The sequence below is a fragment of the Rousettus aegyptiacus genome, unplaced genomic scaffold (genome assembly GCF_014176215.1).
Source record: "Rousettus aegyptiacus isolate mRouAeg1 unplaced genomic scaffold, mRouAeg1.p scaffold_m13_p_11, whole genome shotgun sequence".
NCBI classification, from domain to species: Eukaryota; Metazoa; Chordata; class Mammalia; order Chiroptera; family Pteropodidae; genus Rousettus; species Rousettus aegyptiacus.
The window spans coordinates 56,691,635-56,716,324 of NW_023416286.1; the positions used below are offsets into that span (position 1 = coordinate 56,691,635).

Sequence of the window (24,690 nt, forward strand, 5' to 3'; positions counted from 1 at the left end):
ATGGATTACTGTGGGGAGGAAAATGGTTAAAAAACATAAAATGTTTATAGTGGATGTCTTGGGGCTGGCGGTGGGAGCAGGGATTGGCTGCAAACAGACAGAAAGGAACTTTTGGGATGATGGAATTGTTCTCAAATTGTAGTTAATGGTTGCATGACTCTATAAATTTACTAAAAATCATTGTGAATCAATTATAATTCACAAGGGGTGAATGTTATTGTCTGTAAAGTATACCTCGATGAAGCGTAAAAGTGTTTAGGAGAGTGCCTAGTACATAGTAACCAGATGTTAGCTCTTATCATTTAAGCCATTCAAACATTTATCAAATTGTAAATGTTCTAAAAGGAACTAATCTCTCTTCAAAGTTTGAAGGTCTTATTCTTCCTTGATGTCTCGAGTGGAATCTGTGCTGTTGTTACTGATTCAAAAAGTAAACTAGGCTTCTGGCAATCATTCTTGTTATGAAGATTTCATAGATGGAAAAAATCTCATAGAGTATAGTAATACATCAATGGAAACAGATTGATATGTAACCAATCCAGTTATATTACTCCATAGATTTCATATAGATTGCTGTGGGGAGGAAAGTCTTTTTAAAAATGTTGGATGTGTATGTATGCTCTAATTCATAATAGTAGGCTTCATTACTGCCACCTCTATTTTAATAAGCAGTGACTCATCATAAAATGCATTGACTATGACACAGGCAAGAGAAGTGATGCAAGAAAAAATATAGAAAAAGATAGCAGTAACCTTGGATAGAACCTTAGAAAACAACCACATTTTAGTGCCAAGACAGTAAATAAGTAGGTATATAATAAGTTTTTTAAAATTCATTGACAATTGACAATGTTGAATTTTCCCTGAGCCCTATGTTTCCAGAAAAGAGAAATGATTACAGAATCCTCCACTCTTTTATGCCTGGTGAATGGCTAAAGGCAAAGAGCCACTCTCCCCATATGACTTAGACAAGACTCACTGCCCACTCTTCCTCATGAATGCCACAAGACTCACAATGACTCACTTACTTGAGTACCTGCTTCTATTCTACCCAAGTCCTTCCTTTTTTTGAAGACAGTCCTCATTAATAACCATTATCCCTCTTGCAACAGCCTGGATTAAATTATCTTCTCAATTGTCCAGTGCACGTTGTTTTGACACAATAAATAAAATAAACAAGATGGGCTGGCCTTGGTTAATGATGTTATTTGAAACACTTGATATTTTACAATATTTCAGAATATATATATGCACACACATACCTATATTAGCTTTAAATTGCACATGTTAATGCTAGAGTACAAAAAAGGAGAGCAAAAAATAAATTGGTGTATATAACTATGTACAACTAATCATCTAGGGAAGGGTGGATATACTTTTTCTATCAAGGGCCAGATAAATAGTAAATATTTTTGGCTTTGCATGTCATACTGTGTCTGTCACAACTACTCAACTCTACCACAGTAGTGTAAAAGCAGCCACAGAGAAAACAATAATGAATGGGTGTGACTGTGTTCCAATAAAACTTTATTTACAAAAGCAAGTGATGAGCTGTAGTTTACCCCTGATCCAGGCCAGTGTCTCCCAAAGGTATTCCAAGGAACACTACTTTTAGGGCTTGTTAATAGGTCATGTGAACAAAAATAAAAGATGGGGGATAAGGAAGTGGCCCACGGTAAAACAGATTTGGGAAAAGTTGGGAAACAAGTTTCTTTACTACGGGTCTTCTTAAGAACTTTAAAATGCTAATATGTACTTTGAATCTTCAAGGGATAACCCTTGTAATATTTTTCTAAACCTCAAGTCAGAGAGTTATTGCTTTTTAAGAGTATTTTAAAAAATCTATAGATTAGTACACACATATTTAAATACTAACTATATTTTAAATGTACTGTTGCATTTGAAGCATTTGGGTGGGGTCAACTTTCTAAAACATATAATTCCTACTTATAGAAATATAATATAAAAGATATAATGTAGCTTATTCAAGTTGAGACAAGTCCCTATAAGTCACCTGAAACATTACTTCCTATAAGATTATAGTTTTTTGGGTTTTTTATTAAAGACTGAATAGTTCTGAAATTTAAAAAAAGAAATTGTTTAATTTAACCTAACATTTCCCAAATTTATCTGAAGTAGCATGATCACACACACACCCAGTTAGAATTCAATGTAAATTAAGAGTCAATAAACTTGAAGTCATGCTCTTAATTACACCTCATTTGGTGATTCTCAAGTATTTTCCAGTTATTCCAGGTTAAAAAATAAAACCATGGTGAGATATTTCCAAACACCAGAAATGTGGAGTGTTACTCTACTAAAGAAATGCAGTTTTTCCTTTTCAGTTCTTAGTAATGACTCTGTTTTATTATTAACTTCACACCTTTATGCCTTTAATGTGGTCTATTATACAGGTAAAAGTGATTATTTGTAGTATGTAGCCTCTATGTCTTACTTTCATTGTTCTCTTCCTCAATAATCAATACTTTTCATTTCAGCCACTTTTAATTAGTACGACTTCTGCACCTTGATATGTTTTTCAACTACACTGCTCAATATATAAGTAATATATGTTCACTCTAAAAAATCAGATGTTAATAGAAGAGCATGAAGATTTCATTTAAATTAAATGACTATTAATATTTCTGGATGGAATCTTCCAAGTTTGTGTTTTTAAAATAAATTAGTATCCTAATACATATCATTTTAACCTTTTTCATGTCACAATATAGTTCATATTGTATCATTCTGTGTTAATAAACATTGACCTAATCATAATTTAATGGCTGCATATTAATATTCTACCATATGGAAGACCATAATTTCTTTAATCAAACCCCTGTTGATGGACAGTCTGGCAGTTTCTAATTATTTTGCTAATATAAACAACACTGTGATGAATATCACAGACATGTATCTTTGGGATCTCATCCAATTAGTTCCCATGGTAGTCTTCGGTCTTAGTCCTTTTCCTATTTAAGTCATCCACTGGAAAATATTTACAGCGTCATGTAAGTCCCACCTCCTACCCTTGGTATTGGCTATTAGGACTCAAGGGTAGCAAACCTCAGATTATCCAGTGACCCACTAAACATCTAGACAAGAAACGATGAGATGCATCAATCAGATTTTCTCTCTCAGGAATGAGGTACTTTCCAAGGAACCATGACTTAGAGAATGGCTGATAAGCCATGATAGACAACAAACTGCCATATGGAGTCCTCAATTAAATGGCAGAAATTGTAGCCGGTAGAGGAAGGGAAGGCCAGGGGTGAATAGAGGCAGACCCCTACTGAGGCGCCCATCAATGGTGGTCCATGGGAGTGAGAAAGATCCAGGAGCTGCTCTTGATGAGCTTCTGGATCAACCTCTGCCATCGGAGCACCTTGAGGTAGAGCCCAATTTCTGAGACTGGCTACAGGACCCTGGTGAGATCACTTAACATCTGTATATCTCCAGTCTATCTCAAAAATGAGAATAACAACAGTATTTACCTAATGAGAAGATTAAATGAGAAGAAAAATCTAAAATGCCTCATACAAATTAAGTGCCCAATATATGTATTAGCTCTCATAATTAAAGTTTTATTCTGATCTGACATTTTTGGTCCAGAAAACCCCAGTTAATGCATTCCCTAAGGCTTGGATGATTGACTTTTTCAAAGGCATCTGTACACATATCCTGATAATACGGTTAGGAAACTTGAGTGAATCTCCAACAAGCAGAAGCAGCTAAATAAAGACAATTCCTTGAGATAAATTCCTAGAGTTGGGATTGCCTGGTTGAAGAAGAGTATAATTCTCTAGAAGAAACACCTATTACAAGTTACTTATACTGGATGTTGGTATGACACTTCCTTTGAGGAAGTGATACATGTAATACTTAAGCTCCAGAAATGCTTGATATACGTGAACTGATGATTTGTAAATGGTTGTCATAACATGGTTGAGTAGCTGTGTTCAAGTTCAATTTGGGTCTCAGAAGCCAAGACTAGAAACTGACAGAGCACCTCACCTCCCACCAGAGCTGCCACAGTGAGTTGGTTCTGGGTAGATGCTCAAGCATACAAAGGATGGAAAAGAAAGAGAGAGCCAGTGCTTTAAAGAACAATGTGTCTAATGCAGAAACACAGGCCCAATCCATAGACCTTTTCTACTATCATGAAAGCAATGGGGTAGAACAGTTTCTACCTTCTATACACCCACTCACTCCCTTTCCTGCCCCTTCATCCCAAGCTAGACTGCTAGACCTTCAAGCAATGCTTTCTATTCGGTTCTGAGAGGTTTTTGTGTGTGTGTGTGTGTGGGGGGGGGGGGGCAGATTAGGGTAGGGTAGGGTGGTGAGAGAGAGAGGGGGTTGCGGGGGAGAGAGAATAGCCATGGGAGGAGGAGTCTGCCAGTGTGAAATTGTTTCAAGTCTATATTTCTTAGAATGGCCTTAGGTCCTATCGCTGCATCAAAAAGTGAGCAAAAAATAAACAAAACCAAATCAAACCCAATAGGAGTTTATAGCCATGGTTTTACAGAGGTACTCTCCAAAATCACTGAGGGAACAGCTTCAAAATGGATATGACCAGGCTCCACCCAGAACCAGTATACGATAAAACTTATAGTGAAAAAAACAATGCTGCTTTCTGACTTTCACTAGTTTCTTCCAAGTTCCAACTATTTATTTTATATCTCATAATGTCTAAAAGAAATTAATCTTAATAGTCGGCTCTCAAATTCTACATATGCCAAATATATCTACAGGAAGAAAAAAAATTCAAACATCTCCAATGATCTTTGTTTGTAACCTCAGGCTTTTATCTCAAGGATACTGAACACAATGTTTAGAAGTTTAGAACAGGAGTACAGGAGTGATCACAATACATCAAAAACTTAAGGTCATGTTGATGAGTTTTTCTATTCCTTCCTTACTAGTTTTCTATTTTTGGAGGACATAATCCAATGCATACTGCTTATAGCATCTGAGTACTTTCCTTAGGATGGGTCAAAGTGTCAAGGGTTTTAGGAGGGCCTCGATCAGTTCCTGCAGATCCCTATTTGCCAATGACTTAAAATAGGGCCACAGTTCTTACAGTTTCAGCATTAGGATCATAAACACAAATGACCACCTGAGACCACAGAAAACCGGATATGAGCTACTTATAGTAAAACTGAACCAGGAACAAGAATACCAGGAAAGCTGCCTATTTTCTTGTAGTGAGGTCCTTTGAAGTAAACTATTAAACATTATATTACAGAGCTCGAAACAAAAATCTTTGAAGGCAGGTTATCCTACTCTACACAGTGGCCAACTGCTAACGAATTGCTTCCTTTTCCTCTCAGGTTTTGTTTTTTCATTTGTGAAACTGAAACCCAAATTGTTTTCCTCCATATATGAGACTAGCTAGCTCAAAGCACTACTTCTGGCAATCATGTCGATCATTAGAAAGAGTATTAAAACCATACACAAATCCATCACTTCTCACCATCACGACATAAGAAAATGTGCTTATCAAGAAGCTGATAAAGTTCAACAACTTCTCTAAAATCAAATGCTAGGTTACAGAAAATGAAGAAATAAAAGGACTAAAAATGGCAAGAATTCAAACAATAGGATTTCATGCCTTGTTTCAGCTAGCATTCTTTTATTTCTCAATTAATAAAGTCCCTCAGATACATTAATAACAGTCACATCTTAAAGAAACATTCAAAAGAAGAGCGAAAGGTGATATAGTGTATTTTCCCAAACTAATCATTTACTTAAGAGTCTTCGACCTGGACTAGTAATGAGAAGTGAAGCTCTCAAGGGGCCAACACCTGTAGTGATGTGTCAAGGGGTTATGGCAGACCCTGGCCCACTCACGAAAAGTGTCTCCAGCTCAGTGTGTGCTGAGAGGAGAAAGGACAGCAGCATTACTGGACATATGACTCGGGCTGTCTCAGTGTGGCTGGAAACGGCGGGAAGCTTTTTAAAATCTAGAAATACATCAAAGGGCTAATGCAGATTAAGCTCTGCTCTTTTTTTTCCTGAAAGGGTCACTTTTGTTCCTAATATAAAGACTTAGATGGTATTTCTTTAGATCATAAAGCAAGTTGTACTTTTAATGATGGATTAAAAATTATAAAAGTAAAAAATGGCTTGTTCTCACCATTCTTTTTTTTTTTTTTTAAGTGATGAATGAAGGAAAAGACCAGTCTAGGCCAAATTCATCTCTTACTGATGTTGAGGGATATTGAGTAAGCCAAGTGTGATGTTAGTACAAAGTCGAATTTGAATAATTTAGCCACTTTTTTTTTTATTAATTCCATCATAAGAAACATTAGATAACAAATATATAACAGTATCTAAGGCATGTAGGTTTAAAATAGTAGGACTCTTCACTCTAAAGAGTGTAAGGTAAAATAATTAGTGCAAAACCTGGTATTTTGAAATAGAAAAGCTTGTCATGTCAGCAGAATAACTCCTACTAAATAGATGACCACTTTCACAAGGGCAACGGGCGACCACAGGGCTCCTTAAACAGCAGCCTGCCGCCCGACCCGCGTTCCTCGCTGTGCTGTGCGCTCGTCCTCACTGCTGTCCCGCCAGTCTAAAGAGGTGGCTTGCTTCCAGTTCGCCAGGAGGCATTCCACTTCGACCTGCGCTTTCTCCTACCCCCCGGGGCCCTGTTCATCAATTATACTTTTTTCCTTCCCATGAGCTCCTTCTCTTCAGCCTAAAAATAAGCCTGAGTCACTCCCAGTGTGAAAACAAATTCTCCCTTGCTTGACTCCACATCCCTTCTGATTACTGCCTTCCCACCACCGCCCAAGTGCTCCTCTGGTCTCCGCAACCACACTCCCATTCCCCACTGAGCCTGCTACAGGGCACCTGTCATCCCCACCCCTCTACCCAGCTGACAAACTACCTGGGGCATCCACCTGCTAGATATTTCCGGGGAAAAGACTGAGTGTTATAGAAATGTTCATATTAGAATGAAGAAACTGAGAACGAGTCACATTGTGTGAGTTAGAGACTCTAGATCTAAATTAGATGCCTTTAGGAAACAACTGTGTCAACCAAAAAGCTCCCAGGATCGTGTCTCATCAAGGTGAATTAAACTTAACTCCTGGGTGTGAAATATTTTTCCACAATGCTAGTAAAATCTGAGTCATTACCTTGTGCCAGGAACTATACTAAGTGTCATGCATGCATCCTCTCATTTAATTCTCACAAACAGCCAATGAGTTAGATGGTATTATTTCTCTCATTTTCATAGACCAGAGAATGAGCTGAGAGAGAGTAAATAAGACTAAGATCAAATAGCCAAGAAATAAGTGCCTGCCTGACTTTAAAGGCAAGTGCCCTCAATCACTACCCTATAATTTTTAAAAAACAGACTTTAGTCTTCAGAATAGTATTTTAGGTTTAAACAAAATTACGTGGAAGATACAGAGATTTCCCATATATCCTGTGCCCCCACACATACATAACCACCATATCAACATGTAAATTACTTTTTGTTTACAAACAGATGGGAAATACATAATTGAAGTAATACTATAAAATCCGAAAGAAAAGTCAAGAAAGGAAGCAAGATCTTTACATTTGTGGAAAGAGATTTAAGACCACAAAACAAAAAAGGGTTCTTATTTTTAAAAGGCAGAAAAAAAGTAAAAAAAATTTAGAATCCAAAGTCTTTATCCTCCCTCTTATTCAACTTCCCTGCCCCCACCCCAACAGGGGTACTCTGAGGACGGAACTCAGTGTCCTTCAGTTTTGCTATGAGTTGTTAAGAAAGGTGACTATGCACACATAAATTTATACTTACTACACTGTATACACCAACTTGGTTGCCATTTCTACTTACTGTGATTCATACTTCTGTCCTATTGAACTTGGTCCATTTCACAGCACCTAGAACATTGTTTGGCACATTATATATGCACCCAACAAATACTTGTTGAATGAGTAAATGGATCATAAACATCCATGTCTCTGCAAAAGAACAATGCAGCATAGACAAGGGCTTTTTCTTCCCAGCTTCTGCTAATTTTAAACTAGTGACTCGGAAAAATACTTGATATGTTTTTCTTGCTGCACAATATTAGTGCTAAGTAAAAAGTGTCAGTTATTATATCCCTTACAAACACATGTAGGTGGTCTACAGAACAGGATTAATATCTAAATGACTAAGGAGTTAAAGCACTAGTATTTGAAGCTTTAACAAACATTTTCATTACCTGAGTTTCCAAAGAAAAATATCAGTTCACAGGCAACAAGAGGAAACTGCCCAGTAATGTGAAAAACATATAATTAGTTGGCTTAAATCTCAAAATGATATAAGATGCCTATTAAAAAAATTATACAAACAGCATTAACTTTCTCTTCAATGCTGATTATTGCTTTTTCCTCTCTTTATGTAATGACCTTCCTGCACAGTATGTGCTATTAAAAAAAAAAAAAAAAGCCTAGGGGAATGAAAGGAACTGCTTGCTTAATATCGAAAACATTTGATTTGAGGAAGAAACAACAATGTAATAGAAAATATACAAAAATTAAAATGTATGTGCTTTGTTGTATTGTAAGGGTTAAGCTTGTTTTAACAAAACACAATACAACTAATACACGTTTTTGGCTACTTTTGCATTAGTAATGAATTCTAGGGGAAAGAAGGAATCCTACATACAAAGTATTTATAAAAACAAGTCCTTTATACCCATGTAGTGGTTATTATTAAAAAGATAGACATCAGATGTTAACTAGATTTACTGTAGTGTCATTTTGCAATATATACAAATACTGAATCATATGTTGTACATCTGAAATATAATGTTATATGTCAATTATACCTCAATTAAAAAAAGATAATAACAGGTGTTGACAAAGAAAGATGTGGAGAAATTAAATGACTCACACGGTGCTGATGGGAATGTAAAATGGTGTAGCTACTTTGGAAAACAGTCTGGAAGTTCCTCAAAAAGTCAACCATAGAGTTGCCATGTGACCCAGAAATCCCACTTGTAGGTATAACATTCAAAAAAAAAGAAAATGTTATGTTCACACAAAAACATACACCGGAACATTCATACACAGCATTATTTACAATGTCTAAAAAGACAGAAACAACTCGGATATCCACAGTAATGAATGAATAAATCGTGGTATATCCATACAACAGAATATTATTTGGTTAAAAAAAAAGTGAAATACTAAAGCTATAGGATGAATGAACATTTAAAACATTACACTAAGTGAAAGAAGCCAGTCACAAAAGACCACATGTTTTTGTTTATATGAAATGTCCAGAATAAGCAAATATATAAAGAAAGAAAGATTAGTGGCTGTCAGGAGGAGCTGGCAGGGTTAAAGGAAAATGCAGAACAACTGATAATGTGTCTGGAGCTTCTTTGCAGGGTTGATAAAAATGTCCGAAAGCTGACTGTGGTGACTGTTTCATAGCTCTGTGAATAGACTTCTGAAAACCACTGAATTGTATGTATACTTGAAATTGGCAACTTGCATGGAATGTGAATTATATCTCAATAAAAAATGCTTGTTAAAAAGGCTTTCGAGGCAGCCATTTGAAAATTCTCTATAAATCAAGCGGTTGAAGTTTTCTGGCAACAGGCAAAAGGTAAAAATGGACATACCAGAGAGGAAAGTAAACATGTAAAATATCTACAAGAACAACAACCAAAAAAAATAGCAATGTTGCAATAAATTTAAGGAAATTGCTTCCAAAGGCTAATACTCAGAATTATATAGTAAGCAGGATGCCGACTGTTCTAGTCAAAAATAACCACTTTTTACACACATAAAAGAAAAATGTGAGTCTTTAACTTGGAAATTCCACTTAAAAGTCATATTAACTTATTTGCATTTAAAATTGAAAAACAAAAGAGGTTTAGTTTCTAACAGTTTCAACCTATTTTAGACAGATATTTATTAAATATTTATTAAAATGCTTTAGCTTGAAATAATACTATAGGTACCAGAATGAAAACAAATATGAGCAATTCAATTCTATACCTTCTGTTCAATAAAACTTGCTTCTCCATGGCAGGTGGTACAGAGAACTCTACCCAGGGGGTTAATCAAAATTCCCTTAGAATAATTGAAAAGCATCTGCATTTTCCCCCAGAAACCACACAAAAAAATCACAGTAAGCAGAACATATAATCTTGATTATTAGCACTGAGCCCGTAGCAGCACAATGTGCTGTTCGCAGAAATTAAGTGACAGGACACAATATCACTGTGTGATAAGCTAGTGATGTCTCCCAAAATGAGACAGAAAAATTCAAGGAAATCAAAAGATAGACAATGATAATAAGTAGCATGTGTGATATTTTGCTACTGTTACAAAGCAAACTGCATATTGTGACAAATGTAATCATTCTCAGAGCAGGATGACGCTGGGAAAGACCTTAGAGGTCACTGACCCCAACCTTTCATTTTACAACAAAGAAAACGGAGGTTTAGGAAGGTCATACAACCAGTTTAAAGCATTACTGGGACTAGAAATGAGATCTTGCAGGGCTCCTGCTATGAAATATTTTTTCTGTCTGGGTATATGTACTACAGAGGGTGTTACCTAAGAAATGAAAAATTTGCAGGAGCTTCTGTGAGCTATGCATGTAATGCTCCACAAAGAAGTGCTCTAACTAGCTGTGTGTGAAAGTGCATGACCAAAGAATTTGGGGACACTTAAATTCCAATAAATTGATTTACATGTTAACCTGAGAGAAATGGGACTGTAGTTTTGTATAGTTTAGGTCTGTAATTATAGTTTTTAGGTAGCTGCAGCCTCATCAACTGCACTGAGTCTTTTCTGTGGGAAGGTGAACAGCAGTGCTAAGGCATAGAAAAGTGAAGGCAAGGAGGTGGATAACGGTGTTTTTGTTGAAGGTTATGAGATTCACCAGGTAGAAGCATAGTATAGATATACTAGGTCTACCTGTGTTCTGATTACGATGTAAACTACACTAGTTCTGAAATTATTCGGGCTAGCAACCTAGTATCACTGATTAGCCAATAATCCAGAGGGAAGACTTAAAAGATTTGGTGGCTGGAAGAAATATGCCTCATCTCAAACTGACAAATGCACACTGTGGTTTAGACGACGTTTGTGAGTTTAGTTACTGTCCATCAGTTCCCTTGGATCAATGTACAGGTTCTCTGTGGATACATTATATCCTTTTTAATCTTTTTCTGTATCATAATGTTTTGACATCTTAGGGGCCTTACAGACCTGGGGCAAGACTACTCCGCCTAGAGCTAGCTAACTCCTAAAGACAGAAAAGAACTTTTTTGGGAGCATGTGCAAGCTAACCACTCCTTTTAGCTAAATCACACATCAAACCAGACACCTAGAGACCTCCCCTATGGCCCAAAGCCCACAGACGTTATTCAAACTGTTTATCCTGCCCAACCTTGCCTTTCCTTCAGAAACTTCAAATAAAGCTCCTGTCCATGTTTTCCTCTTGCTCCTTTTGCCTCCTGACCAACTCTGGGGCTTTCCCAATGGCCCTGCACAGTATGGGGTGTCCTTGGAAAATATAAGTAACTATTTCAATGGCATTTACCTCTCTGTATTGGCACTCGGTCACTCCATAAATTAAAATCCTGCAAGTATATTTCAGAACACCCTAAAAGTCAAGACCAGATCAGTGAAACCACCCAAGGCCAGAATACAGACCGACAGCGGCAGGTCACTGAGGGAGGGAGGCCACTGGGCAGCTGCCTGAGCAGCACTCTTACTTCCTATAAACTTGCCTTCAGAACACAGGGGCCAGGAGACACAGGCTTTATCAAAAGATCAGACATGCTGTGTGCACACATAGATTTATTTTCGATAAATTGATATAACAATATCTAATTGATCTACTACTTTAAGTCACTGAGGCATTAACAGAGATAATCCAACAAGAAAACTACTGATGAGCAATAATAAAATGTAAAAAGTTCTTTCTTTTTTTTAAAAGAAATTTAGCTACAATCAAAAATATAAAAAACATTAAAGTCCTGTGGATCATAACTGCACATACTGATGAAAAAACTTCATTTATAGGAATGATATGTTAGTAAAATTTTTGTGAAGACCCAAATGTATACACATAGGATAAAACAGCAAAACAATATATGTGACATTTATGTACAGGGGACTCAGTTCTTTCTCTAACATGATCGCGATGCCTGCAGTTCTTTCAATGTACAAACTAAAGCTGGGTGAAATGATCTAGAATAAATAGGGTAGAAGAACTTGCATTATCCATCCAGGTGACATGTAAGATTAAATTCATAGAGTGTTAGAGAGCTTTGTGGAGGGTTGGGGAGATGCTCATAGATATTTATATGCACCTGAACTCTCAACTTCAGCACTATTGACATTTTAGCTTAGGTAATTCTTTTGTATGGGGCTGTCTTGTTTATTGTAGGATGTTTAGAAGCATTCTTGGTGATGCTTGCAAAAAACTTAGGAAATCTACCCACTAGATTCCAGTAGCAGCCTATTACTTGTAACAACCAAATGTCTCCAGACATTGTCAAATGTTCCCAAGGGATCAAAATTGTCTGAGTTGAGAAACTGCCTCGTCTAGACTTGCAACGCAAAACACTGCCTGGCACTCATATTTCAAAAACTACCTGTGTTATTCCTAAAATCCTTCGGTGGGGCTCAAAGTGTTTCTGAATAAAGTGATAGAGGGTAGAGAGAGAGAGAGGGCTTAAACACTTAAATAAGAATAATTAATCTTTCACAACACACTAACATGTATTCCACACCCTAAACACCTTAAATATTAGCTAGGGTTTTCTTACATTCCAATTGAGACTAAAGGCTTTAAATCAAATATATCAAATTGCAATTTTAACATATTTTTAATATCTAGAATGATTACTTGGATAAATATCATATTACTTTTTACGAAAAAAGAAAAAGAAAAAAGAACACCCCTGCCCCTTAATAAAAAAGTATTTCACATAGGGAAGCTGGACCGTTAGCACTCTACCCCATTAAGTGTCTGGGCTCTGAGTCAGAACACAGAAGACCAAAGTTAGTCTCGCAGCTCCCCACTCCCCCCAGCTGCTCTCTACTAGGCAGTCAGGACGAATGAGGACATGCGAAGGGCCACTGAAGACCTGAATCCCAACCACACAGATGCTCGTGTGAAGGAAGCCAGGGTTTCTCTCAAATCGAGGTGTGAATCCTGGGGCTGCTCTTACTATGGCTGAGAACTAAATGAGGTGACAGGCATAAAGCGCTGGGTACATTGTAGGCACTTGGGGAGCACTGTCTCATTGGCCATCATTTTAAAGGCTAATTTATTGAGCAGCTGAGACATGACAGGAGTAGTGGGGTTCTGAGACACAGAGGACTCAGGATAACTGTTAGAACTTACACACTAATTACTTTCCTACCCTTAAATTAGGCAGGGGTTCTATTTCAAACAAGGGCACTTCACTGTTCCAGTTTCCCTGATGCTTGGTAATTACCTTGGTAATTAACACTGATACCTTAGTAATTACCTTAGCTGTCCCCCACAATCTTGAGAAGTTATACCATACAAAACACGCTGGCTTGGGAAAGCTACCTCTCGGAATACATACCTGAAATACTGACTACTATTTGACCCCTGCATGCCTTGCCAGGCATCTTGCCATATACTTCCCATGCACTGGTGGAAAGTGCCACAAAATATTAATGAGCTATACAATTAAATGCTAGCTGGAAAAGAACAGAAAAATACTTCTTTGCAGATGCCACTGTGAGGTAATGCTTGTAACATACTCTACATATACATATCACCAGGAAGATTACAGGTTTTTTACAAAACTGAGGGCCATATGAAGTGCAGTAGCTTCGGAGACCAGGTATTAACTGCACGCTGGCACTCCTGACTCTGGATGAGAGTGTCTTTAGTAAACAATAACAGTACAGATACTCCAATGGGAAAAGGGATGTAAATAAACAGAATGCAATTACATAAACCAGAACTTGCCCTAACTTTCCTGAATGGGCGTCCACAGCAGATCTGGTTTATGATCCAACATGGGGGAAACTAAGAAAGAGTAACCCTTACAACACTCCCACACAGTCAGTGGTTAAACACGGTCCTCAAGCAAATCAAACATGAAACTAGCTGAAGTTTGCTATTTTGCTTTTTTTTTTCTGCATAAGGCATTTGAGTTGGTCAAGATGTAAGCTCCAGGCCACTGAGAAGTTTCACATCTGATATAGAGATTTCATCTCTAGATCATTATATTCATTAGTGACATGGGAAAGAAAACTCTGAAACTCCAACTATTATAGTCGTCTAGGCCAGTGCTTTACAACTTGGAGTGATCTGACCCCTTCCCACCTCCTATGGCCATTTGGCAATGTCTGGAGACAATTTCGGTTGTTATATCTGGGGAGGTGCTCTGGCATCTAGTGGGCAGAGGCCAGGGATGCTGCTAACATCAGATAAGGCACAGAGCAGTCTCCTACAACAAAGAATTATCGAATTCAAAACGTTACTATTGCCAAGGCTGAGAAATCCAACTCTAGGCCAAAAATAAAAATTATCAGTGTCCTGTGAGTATAAGACTTGAAATAATGCAGACTAAATCTAAAACACAGTTGATAAGTAAACTTAAAAGACACAGTTGATGGCACCATGGATTTAATTATACATTAGGTCCCATCATGTCCTTCCCTGGTTAAAAAAAAAGTATATATTTTGAACATTTACCCTAATCAATAGTTCACATAAACAAATGCCTGTCCTATCCCCTCATTATAAGAAACATCTAGACTCATAACTTGACTCATAACACCAGTAATATGTTGTATTTTTTGGTATCCATTTCTTAAACTAGATACTAATTCTACATTAAGTGTCAAAATATATTCTAATTCCCAGTCCTGGTGTATTTTAAATCGATTTCTTACAAATGAAGAGCCAAAGGCCTCACCTCAGGCACTTTACAAACTTTTTACTCAAAACTCACTACTTCCACAAAAGTAGATATTCTGCTGCTGAGAAAATTACCAGAGAGATTAAATGATTTGCTCAAGTTCACAAAGCTAGTAAGTGGGAGATCTGAGATTCAAATGCGGAAATCATTTAGTTGGTATGTCTTATTCCATCCAATATTCACTAACATCCCGGTAGTGGTTTATGGAAATGTCTTGTGAACATATAAATGAGTAATCACAAATATTTTAAATTGAAAACACTTCAAATAGTGTACATGTCTGATTTTTACAACTAACTCTCCAGTACTGTACGGCTTATTTATCTTAGAAAACGAATGGAGTCAAGCATTCTAAAACCCTAAAGCATCACACAAACGTAAGACATTATGTTATTCATTAAAATTAATTTTATTTTGAGGATCCTTAGCAGATGGCAGCAGGATTTTGAGATACTTTGAAATAATTAGTGACACCCTAGGATACTGTGAAATCATGATTGAGGTTACACTAAATTGGCTACCAATAGCCATATATAACGTAAATGATTTGGACAGTAGATGACATTTTTAAATGGTTACTTTAGAGACCCCTCCCTACCTGTGGACAAAGCAGCAACTTACATGCTCACCCTTAATCTTTTTCTTGATGTCCAGACTAGACGTTGCCTTTACATCATAGATGTCTCTCTGGAATTGCAAAACTTAAAATAGTCAAAAATCCAACTCATTATCTATTCCACCTTTTTTTCTGATATAATTCTCTCTTCTTCCTATTTTCTCCTTCAGGTTGTTGCATCAATTATCACATTTAGAAACCTCAGAAACATCTTCAATTCTGCGTAATACATACAACTGGACTCTGGGTCCTGAAGAGGAGGCTCTCAAATGTATCCTCCTTTACTTGCCTGTTCCCACATGCTCTCTTTAAAATCAAAACAAAACAAAACATACCTCAGGTGATTTGTGACTCTTTCAAATCCTTCAAAGTCTAAAGAACAATAGCCAACCTCCTTAGCATGGTCTTGCAACATTTGGCTTCTGCCATTCTAGTTTCATCTCCCAGATAGACTTTGGCCACCTACCTCCACCCTCACTAGCCAACCTGCTCTTCTGCAAATACCTGGGCAGCCTCATGCCTCTGTACCTTTATTTATTTTATTCCCTTCGCTTTCTCTACTGTCATCACAGAGAAGTTTCTGAACATTCCATCTCAGAGCTTTTGCAGATGCCAATCCCTTCTATCTGAAATGACTTTCCCTATCTGCAGGATCTATTCATCCTTAAAGTCTTAGCATGAGCACGATGTGTGTGTGTGTGTGTGTGTGTGTGTGTGTGTGTGTGTGTGTAAATGACATGAACTTTTGGTTATTACTGTCTTCCAAAAATAAACTTTCAGAGAACTTATTTGATCTATACCTTATAAATCCATAAGTAGTCTTTCTCTTTATATGTCTGACTCACCTCTAATCTTCATTTGCCTTTTTCTTCTTCCTTTTTCACATCCTCATCTCTGTATCAGTGTGGTTGCAGGAGTGACATGATGGCTTACTGGGATTTCTTGCACACTAGCCCATGTATATAAATTCATTCACTGAGGAGCTTTTCACAATTCCTCTATTTCCTTTTTCTAAGCCCTACAATAACTTTAATTCATTACAAACCTCCATTATCACTCTTATCACACTAGTATTTTTATACCCTTAGTTGACAGTGGGCTCACTGCTAGCAGCAATGATATCTTTTTCCTTTGAATTGCCAGAACTCAGTGACTAGTACATAAAAGATGATCAGCTGGTGTAAAACGATTGACTACCATGACTACCAATAAATGCTAGGCTTTATGCTTCTTAAAGAAACATAATGCCTTATGGCTATACTTTGACCTACTGAGAACAGTTTTTGTATCAGAAAAAATGTAAAGCTAATAGATTTACAGTTTTCTCTGCCACCACATCAGCCTGTCACATAACCCATCTTGGTACTTACATTGTACTCAGGATGGTGGTTTGTCTGTGTTTACTAGTACACTATTTAAGGGCAGAGACCAAGTCACATTAATCTAGTACACGTCCTAGCATGTAATGGAGGAGACAGTCATGATTTCTTTTACATTTTTGTTCAAAATGTATCACACAATAGGATATTACTAATTGTGCTTTCATATTAACTACATTGTGCTAAATTCACGAGAATAGAAAGTAAAGTTAGTTATATTACAAAAGTCTACTCTTAGATTGGTTAGATGGTACACAGAACATGTCACCACAAAAATGATGTTCGAGATTAAGATTGTATTTAGAGTCCATTTCATAAAATCATATTTACTCACATTTTGGCTGAAATTTTGTATAATAGGAAAATGCAGGGTGGGATGCTAGAGATATACTTTTTGCTTAGAATTACAAAATATATCTAAAGAAAAGATATGATCAACCCTCCATAAACTATCTAGACTGCAGCCACTACTCACTTTCTACAGCTGGATGGGGAATTGTCAGGAATAAGGAGAGACCCCCATGGAATTGACAGTCTGATGAAGTTCTGGGGTTCTACAACAGACACTTCCCGCCCTCCTGTCTTTTCCCCATCCAAGGAAATCAGAACCAGTGCAGGATGGGTTAGGTGGGAAGTCTTCAAGGGCCAGTTCAGCCAGATGCCCTGCCAAAAGGCAGGCACACATGGAAGGCCTAAGACAAGCAGGACCCAGGGTGCCTACAGAGGGACCCTGGAACATGGACTGGCATGCAAGAAATCCCAATAAGCCATCACGTCACTCCTGCAACGCACTGATACAGAAAAGAATGTGAAAGAGGAAGAAGAAAAAGGCAAATGAAGATTAGAGATGAGTCAGACATATGAAGAGAAAGACTGCTATGGATTTATAAGGTATAGAAGATCAAATAAATTCTCTGAAAGTTTATTTCTGGAAGACAGTAATAACCAAAAATTCATGTCATCGTTTACTTTTCAAAATAATACTGATGAAAAACAGTAACAAACCTAGTTCTTTTCATTTTCCAATTATTTGTATTTCAAACAAATAGAAGTTTATACTCTATTAAAATTCAACATCCAAAAGTAAATTTTCAGATGAAGTAGAACATTTTGATGATGTTTATATATCTATAAATATGAAGGATGCAGATTTTGAGTCTTATGATATCAGATGACAAGATACGGCCCAAGCTTCAGCTCTTGCTAATTAAACGAATCAATTAAGACACTACAGTTGCAACTGTGTAGCTGCTGTTCTATAGTAGCAATAACAACTCCACAGGGAGGTCTTTTACTACATTAAAATGCTGTCCTCCACAACTCCATCTGATATTATTAGAAACAGTTATTTGTGTCTTGCTGTCATATTAGTAGCAAAGGCAAATTATGGAAATATGCAGACCAGAATGGTCCCAGTATGAGATCAGGTTGGGTTTTCAGCCTCCAAGGGAACAATTGCTGAAATTCCAAAGTTCCCCAAAGTTCTTTAATGGAACTGATAAATCTATCAGCACAGCATCCATTTAGAAACTAGGTAAGGGTCACATATTTACATACTTTCCTGCTAAGCTGATACAATTCAACTAGATGAATTATCATATTAAGTTTACCCTCCTGAGTTAAACTGATGGAGTTCAAAATTGTTTTCGATGGTTGTCATTAATCGCTGTTACTTCGTAAATGCTTACTTTGAAATCTAATTGTGCTAGTGTATCAAGGGTCATATTAATAGCATTCTTAATGGTAAATCTTTGTAAAACATGTTTATTCTACTGATATTATCACTCAGGCTTTCTAGGCTAATAAGAAATAAAGTATATTTATTATCAATAAAAACTTAATTTAAAATGTACAATTTGAGGTTTAAATTAGCTTTAAGAACTTCAGCATGATTTGGTTTCATTAAGATCTCTGGCTAAGCTTCAAAGATATATAATTTGATAGTTCCTCAAGAGTCCTTGGGTAAATGCCAATAGCACAGCTATGAAGAAGCTGTTCAATGTAGTCTAAGCTTATTTTCTCTTTCGGGCAATATGCATTGTTTTTACAAAGAAAAAAAACAGTCTTACTGAGATGTGTTTGACTTAATAGTATTGTGCTTTAAAAATAATTACTTTAAAAGTTAAATATAAACAATGATTACAGTACAAAAATTTGGAATGAAATAACTTTCACGTTCTTAATGACAAAATATGCATCCTTATCGTAAAGCATAGTTGAAGCAAGGAATTCTGGTTAAGTAAAACACTGGACCTCTTCCATTTCTTTGTGAGCTTATATTATACTATACGCAGTACACCAACTCACAGCTTCGCCAAAAAACACGTAAACGAAACAAAACAAACAAAACCCAGACAACTTACATTCCAAATAGGCATAGACATCCCAGAAAAATTCTGAAATATGTAGCTGACCAATTAAATTAAGAGTATATTATGGACTAAATGTTTGTGTCCCACAAAATTCGTATGTATGCTGAAACTCTAAGCACCAATATGATAGCATTTGGAGGTGGGGCCTTTGAATGATATAGGTTTACATGAGGTCATGAGGGTGGGGTCTTCATGACGGGATTAGTGCCCTTATAAGAAGGGTGAAACCATTATTCTCCCTCTTCCACTCCTTCCCCCCACCCTTCTTCTCCCTCTCTTTATAAAATATATTTTTAGGTAAATAGCCTGAGTGATTTGTTAGCTTTTCATACATATCAAAGATGCTTTCATGCCTATATAGTGTACTGGGTTGAACAGTGTCATCCAAAAACTCATATCCACCCAGAATTTCAGAATGTTACCTTACCTGAAAATAAGGTCTTTGCAGATATAATTAGTTAAGATGGGGTGTATAAAAGTGGGCCCTAAATCCAATGACCGATGTCCTTAGATGGATGAATATACACAGATGTAGAGAACAAAGTCATGGAAAGACACGCATGATTTATTATTGTATGAAAAAAATGTGTAATTCTATTTCTGAAAGAATATAACTATTTTTAATAATCCCTTGAGGGAATAGGATGTATACGTCTGTGGTGGTTAATTTTATGTATCAACTTATCTAGGCCACAGTATCCAGATATTTTGCCAAACATTATTCTAAATGTTTCTATGAAGGTATTCTTGAGATAAGATTTACTATAAATTAGTAGACTGGATAAAGCAGATCACCCTCCACAATGTGGATGGGTCTCATTCGATCAGTTGAAGAAAAAAGACTGACCTGCCAAGCAAGGAGGAATCCTGTAAGCACAGTCTTTGACTGCTATTCCTCCCTGCCTTATCCTGAAGATTTGGGACTTGCCACCACAATTATGTAAACTAGTTGTTTAAAATGAACCATTCTCCCTCCTCCCATACACAAACATATTATTGGTTCTGTTTCTTTGGAGAAACATACAATTTCTTATGACATGTATTTAAATAATATCTAGCTTTTTAAATGAAAAAGCATACTTTCTTAATCAGAAAAACAAGAATAACCACAAGTCTCAGGTGCAGCTCTTAAATTTTACATTATGTAGGGCCACGGCAAGTGTATGTACACATACTACTGTGCATATAGTTTAACAGATAAAATTTACTATGCCTCTATAAATAAACTATAAATACACATTAATGTTCTTCCCATCTCAATGACCGCAAAATCACTACTCTTTTGATCCAACCTAGAGACCTCTCCTCTACTAGTCTCAATAAACTTAGAGCTAACAGAAATACCCAATGTGAATTTACAACATGAACAAGATACTCAAAAGAAATGAACAGACATTTTAAATATTATGAGACCTAGTAAATGAACATATAAAGAAATATTCAAATACAATCACAATAAAGAGATATGCTAATTAAAATAAGGTAACATTTTAACACAAAAATTATTTTGAAAATATAACTAATACTACTAATAAATTATATATAAAAATAATAACTATAAAGTAAATTTCTTTTCACCAGATAGAGATAAGTAATTTTGAAAATTATAACTAATACTGGTAAGAGTACAAAGTGATATTCAAATATTTGATGAGTGGATTTCTAAAGAGATATTAAATCACTGGCAATGTGTATACTAACCCATAAAATTACTCATGGTTTTGACTCAATTTATGAGGAACTGTATCTTATACAATATATTTTGAAAATATCTTATATATGTTTGAAAATCATTCAAAATTTTAAAAAAGCAAAATACATTTACTTGTTCATTAACTCAGCATTTAAAAATGGCAAAAATGAGAGTTAACTGAAATATGTTAAGAGTTGAGATTCATGAAGAAGTCAAATATGTCACATCTACTCCTGAGAATGTAAAATACAGCTTCGTTAAAACAACGTTGATATTTTACAATATGGAAAATGATTAACAGGATAGTAAGTGAATAAAATCGACATACAAAGCTGTGATTCAATTTCAATTAGAACTTCGGATTTGAAAGGACCTCACAGAGAAAGGTAGAAGAAAAAAACTGAGCAAAAAAAAAACTCATCAAGGTCACCATTTTCAAAAGCATCTATATATAATACATATACTCTTATTGATACTATGCACACAGGGAGAAAATCTTCAGCAGAAAAAAAAAACACTTAAAATACCCAACAAACTGCAAATATTTTTTAAAACTATTTCTCTCTAATAAGAAATTGCTAAAAGTCTTCTATCATGAGAACTTCTCTAACAAATTAAAAACCCACTTCTTATACTAAGACATCTCATTTAATAGCAGAATAAAAACATGATGAAGCCAAGTTCAAACACATGGGCTAAAACCAGATGCATGCTTTTTTCCCCTCTATAAATTAGGAGAACATACAAATAATTCTCTCACACTTACCACTGTACCAAGAAACTGAATACTCATGTTTCCACCTGCTTCTCGTGAAAGACACTGGAAAAAAAAGTATAAAATTAATTTTCATCCACATAAAAATGTGTACATGAATGTTCACAGCTTATTATTTCTAATAGCTGAATAACTTGAGTGTCCATTAAATGATAAATAGATAAACAAAACATGGTATATTCATATTATGGAATACTATGGCCATAAAAAGGAATGAAGTCCTGATTCATGCTCCAACAGAAGTCAGTTACACAGGACCACATTATATGATTCCATTTAACGTGAAATGTCTAGAATAGTCAAATACACTGAGACAGGAAGTAGACTGGTGCATTTGACTGTTCTTTCTAGAAAACCCTCGGCTAACCCAAAGACTTCTAGATCATCAATAACTTCTCAGGCCCCAGCTAGCAGAGGTTGCAGGTTTTCTCTTAGTTTGTTGCCTAAGAATATATCTACTATCACATATTTTCACCAATGCAAATTATTTTATACAACGTTAAGTACCAAAAGAATTTTTTGATAACCCAAGGAGGTAGGGGGTTGAAGGTGGTAAAAACTGGAGCTTCCTGGAACTGTTAGCAATTAAGAATGAAAATAATTAAGATATACATAAACTTTAGTATGTCCTATTAAAAAAAAGAAACATGCTCCTAACTCTGGAGTACAGGGCCAAGTGGCAGAGGTTGCTAATGCCAAGTCTGGAATGGCTAGAAAAGTAGTAGATCCCATGGTTACGTTTGATGTAGATGTCCAGGAAGATGCCTTAAGGCTCTTCCAGACTGTACCAGCTAGACCTGGTGCCAGAATAAGAGACATCTTTGGAAGAATCATCTGACACAGTTCAATAAGTGGCCTGTATCTTGGTACCTAAGTAACAGATACAATAGGAAATGATTCTTTGCAATGTCCTATGTGAAACAGTTTGTTAGACTGAGACTTGAGAACAAGCCCACATTGAAGCAAGAAAGAAAAGAGAAAAAAATTTCTTCAGGAAGTTTCCGCATCTTTCTGAAGTCCAGAAGTCAAGACTTGTCTAATGCGTCTGAACTCAACTTACCATTTGTTTTTCTTGGATAATACCCTATATACAAAAGTAGATCTATGGTAAGATGCTTATAAAAAAATTTTTCAGTCAAATGACTATTTACTTATTAATTGGTTTAAGCCTTAATATGCCATGCTATTTCTGGAAGTGGTCATGCTTCTACCAAACGCTTTTAAAAATCAGGTATAAAATACAGATTAAATTCCCAGGAAGGAAGGAAGGAAGGAAGGAAGGAAGGAAGGAAGGAAGGAAGGAGGGAGGGAGGGAGGGAGGGAGGGAGGGAGGGAGGGAGGGAGGGAGGGAGGGAGGGAGGGAGGGAGGGAGGGAGGGAGGGAGGGAAGGAAGGAAGGAAGGAAGGAAGGAAGGAAGGAAGGAAGGAAGGAAGGAAGGAAGGAAGGGGAAGGGGAAGGGGAAAGGAAGGGGAAGGGGAAAGGAAGGGGAAGGGGAAGGGGAAGGGGAAGGGGAAGGGGAAGGGAAGGGAAGGGAAGGGAAGGGAAGGGAAGGGAAGGGAAGGGAAGGGAAGGAAGACTGACCGGTAGTTGCCCAGGGGAAGAAAGTTGGGAGGAAATGGGGAGTGACTGCTTTGAAGTTTCTTTTTGGGGCTGTGAAATGTTCCAAAATTGATTGTGATGATGACTGTACAACTCTATAAAGAGACTACATACATTAAATTGTACACTTGAGGTGAACTGTATGGCATATGAATTGTATCTCAATAAAGTTGTTATAAAAAATGACTTTGCATTTGTTTAAAATAATAACAATGCAATTCTTCCATGTATGGAAAGTAATGATAAAAGAAATAACCTCTACATTATATATTTATTTGTTAATAAGTTCACGTTTAATACAGTATTACTTATGTATACCTTTATTACTTGAATTTTAGTTTACTAAAAATGGATTATTAAATAGTATACTTGAAGTAAATTATACTTTTTCCAAATAATTCTCACCTTTTTTAAATTTCTGACTTGTTTTTCAAAATTATTCCTTTCTTGTGCTAATCAGAGAGGGTCCAGTAGCTTCAAAGACTATGCAAACAAAGTAGTTCTAAGAAACTGTGAATTTTTTTAAGGATCCTAGATGTAGCCCTGCAAAAAGTATTAGTGGCCTTCACTCGGCCACATGCCATCAACTATTACAGATTTTATTATATTACTTTTAAAGAAGTAGAGGTTTATCAAATCCCATCTTTGTGATCACTTAAGTCATAGAATCCAGAGTGAACCTCTAGAATTCAGGTTGAGCCCCAGGTTCCTTGATTGAGGAAGGTTAGATCAATAAGAAGGAAAGCCGTTTAATGTAGAAGGACACCAAAATGTGTTTGCCCCTACCAGTAAATATTGCCAAATGACTCGACAGAATAATATGACTAGCATATTCAAGGTAGAGTGGTATAGTATAGAAAACTCAAAAAAAAAAAAGTATTTTTATCCATTAATTTCACTTGAAAGAACCTCTTCTAAGGAAAACAGTCAAGGCAGAAAAATACAGTTATGAAAATGTCATCATCGAATAGTTTATAAAATCTAAAACTTTCAGGCAGTCTAAATAATGAACAAAAGAAAGTGATTAAATAAATTATGGCATATTCATGCAGTAATTTAATATTTTTAGAAACATGAAAAATGTTTATAGTATATTTCTAAGTGCAAAAAAAATCCCCGAAATAGTATGTTCAGATTAAACCTTGTTTAAAAAATTCTACGTGTTTACATGAAATTCTAGCACAAATAATGCACATCAAACAGTTTTTGGCTTATCTGTTATTCCTATTATTCTATCTAGATATGTTTAACTTAATGAAGGCAAAAATAATGCAGAATGGAATAAAATATTCTTTCCTTCTGATACTAAGGAATTAAGAATTGGCTCTT

General features: G+C 36.2%; 1 protein-coding gene and 1 pseudogene across 5 annotated transcripts in view; one reads left to right on the forward strand and one right to left on the reverse strand.

Annotated features, from left to right (window-relative positions):
• The window catches only part of PCCA (propionyl-CoA carboxylase subunit alpha), a 321,747-nt gene that overhangs the window by 35,404 nt on the left and 261,653 nt on the right, over positions 1–24,690 (reverse strand). For 4 of the 5 annotated variants that reach the window (XM_016123140.2, XM_016123139.2, XM_036228824.1 and 1 more), the window contains one exon: positions 21,754–21,807. The exons of the other annotated variant lie outside the window; for it this stretch is intronic. In XM_016123140.2, the coding sequence (XP_015978626.2) occupies positions 21,754–21,807 (54 nt within the window). The remainder of the gene's footprint in view (positions 1–21,753; positions 21,808–24,690) is intronic. 5 annotated transcript variants of the gene reach the window in all.
• LOC118609408 lies at positions 22,049–22,802 on the forward strand (annotated as a pseudogene).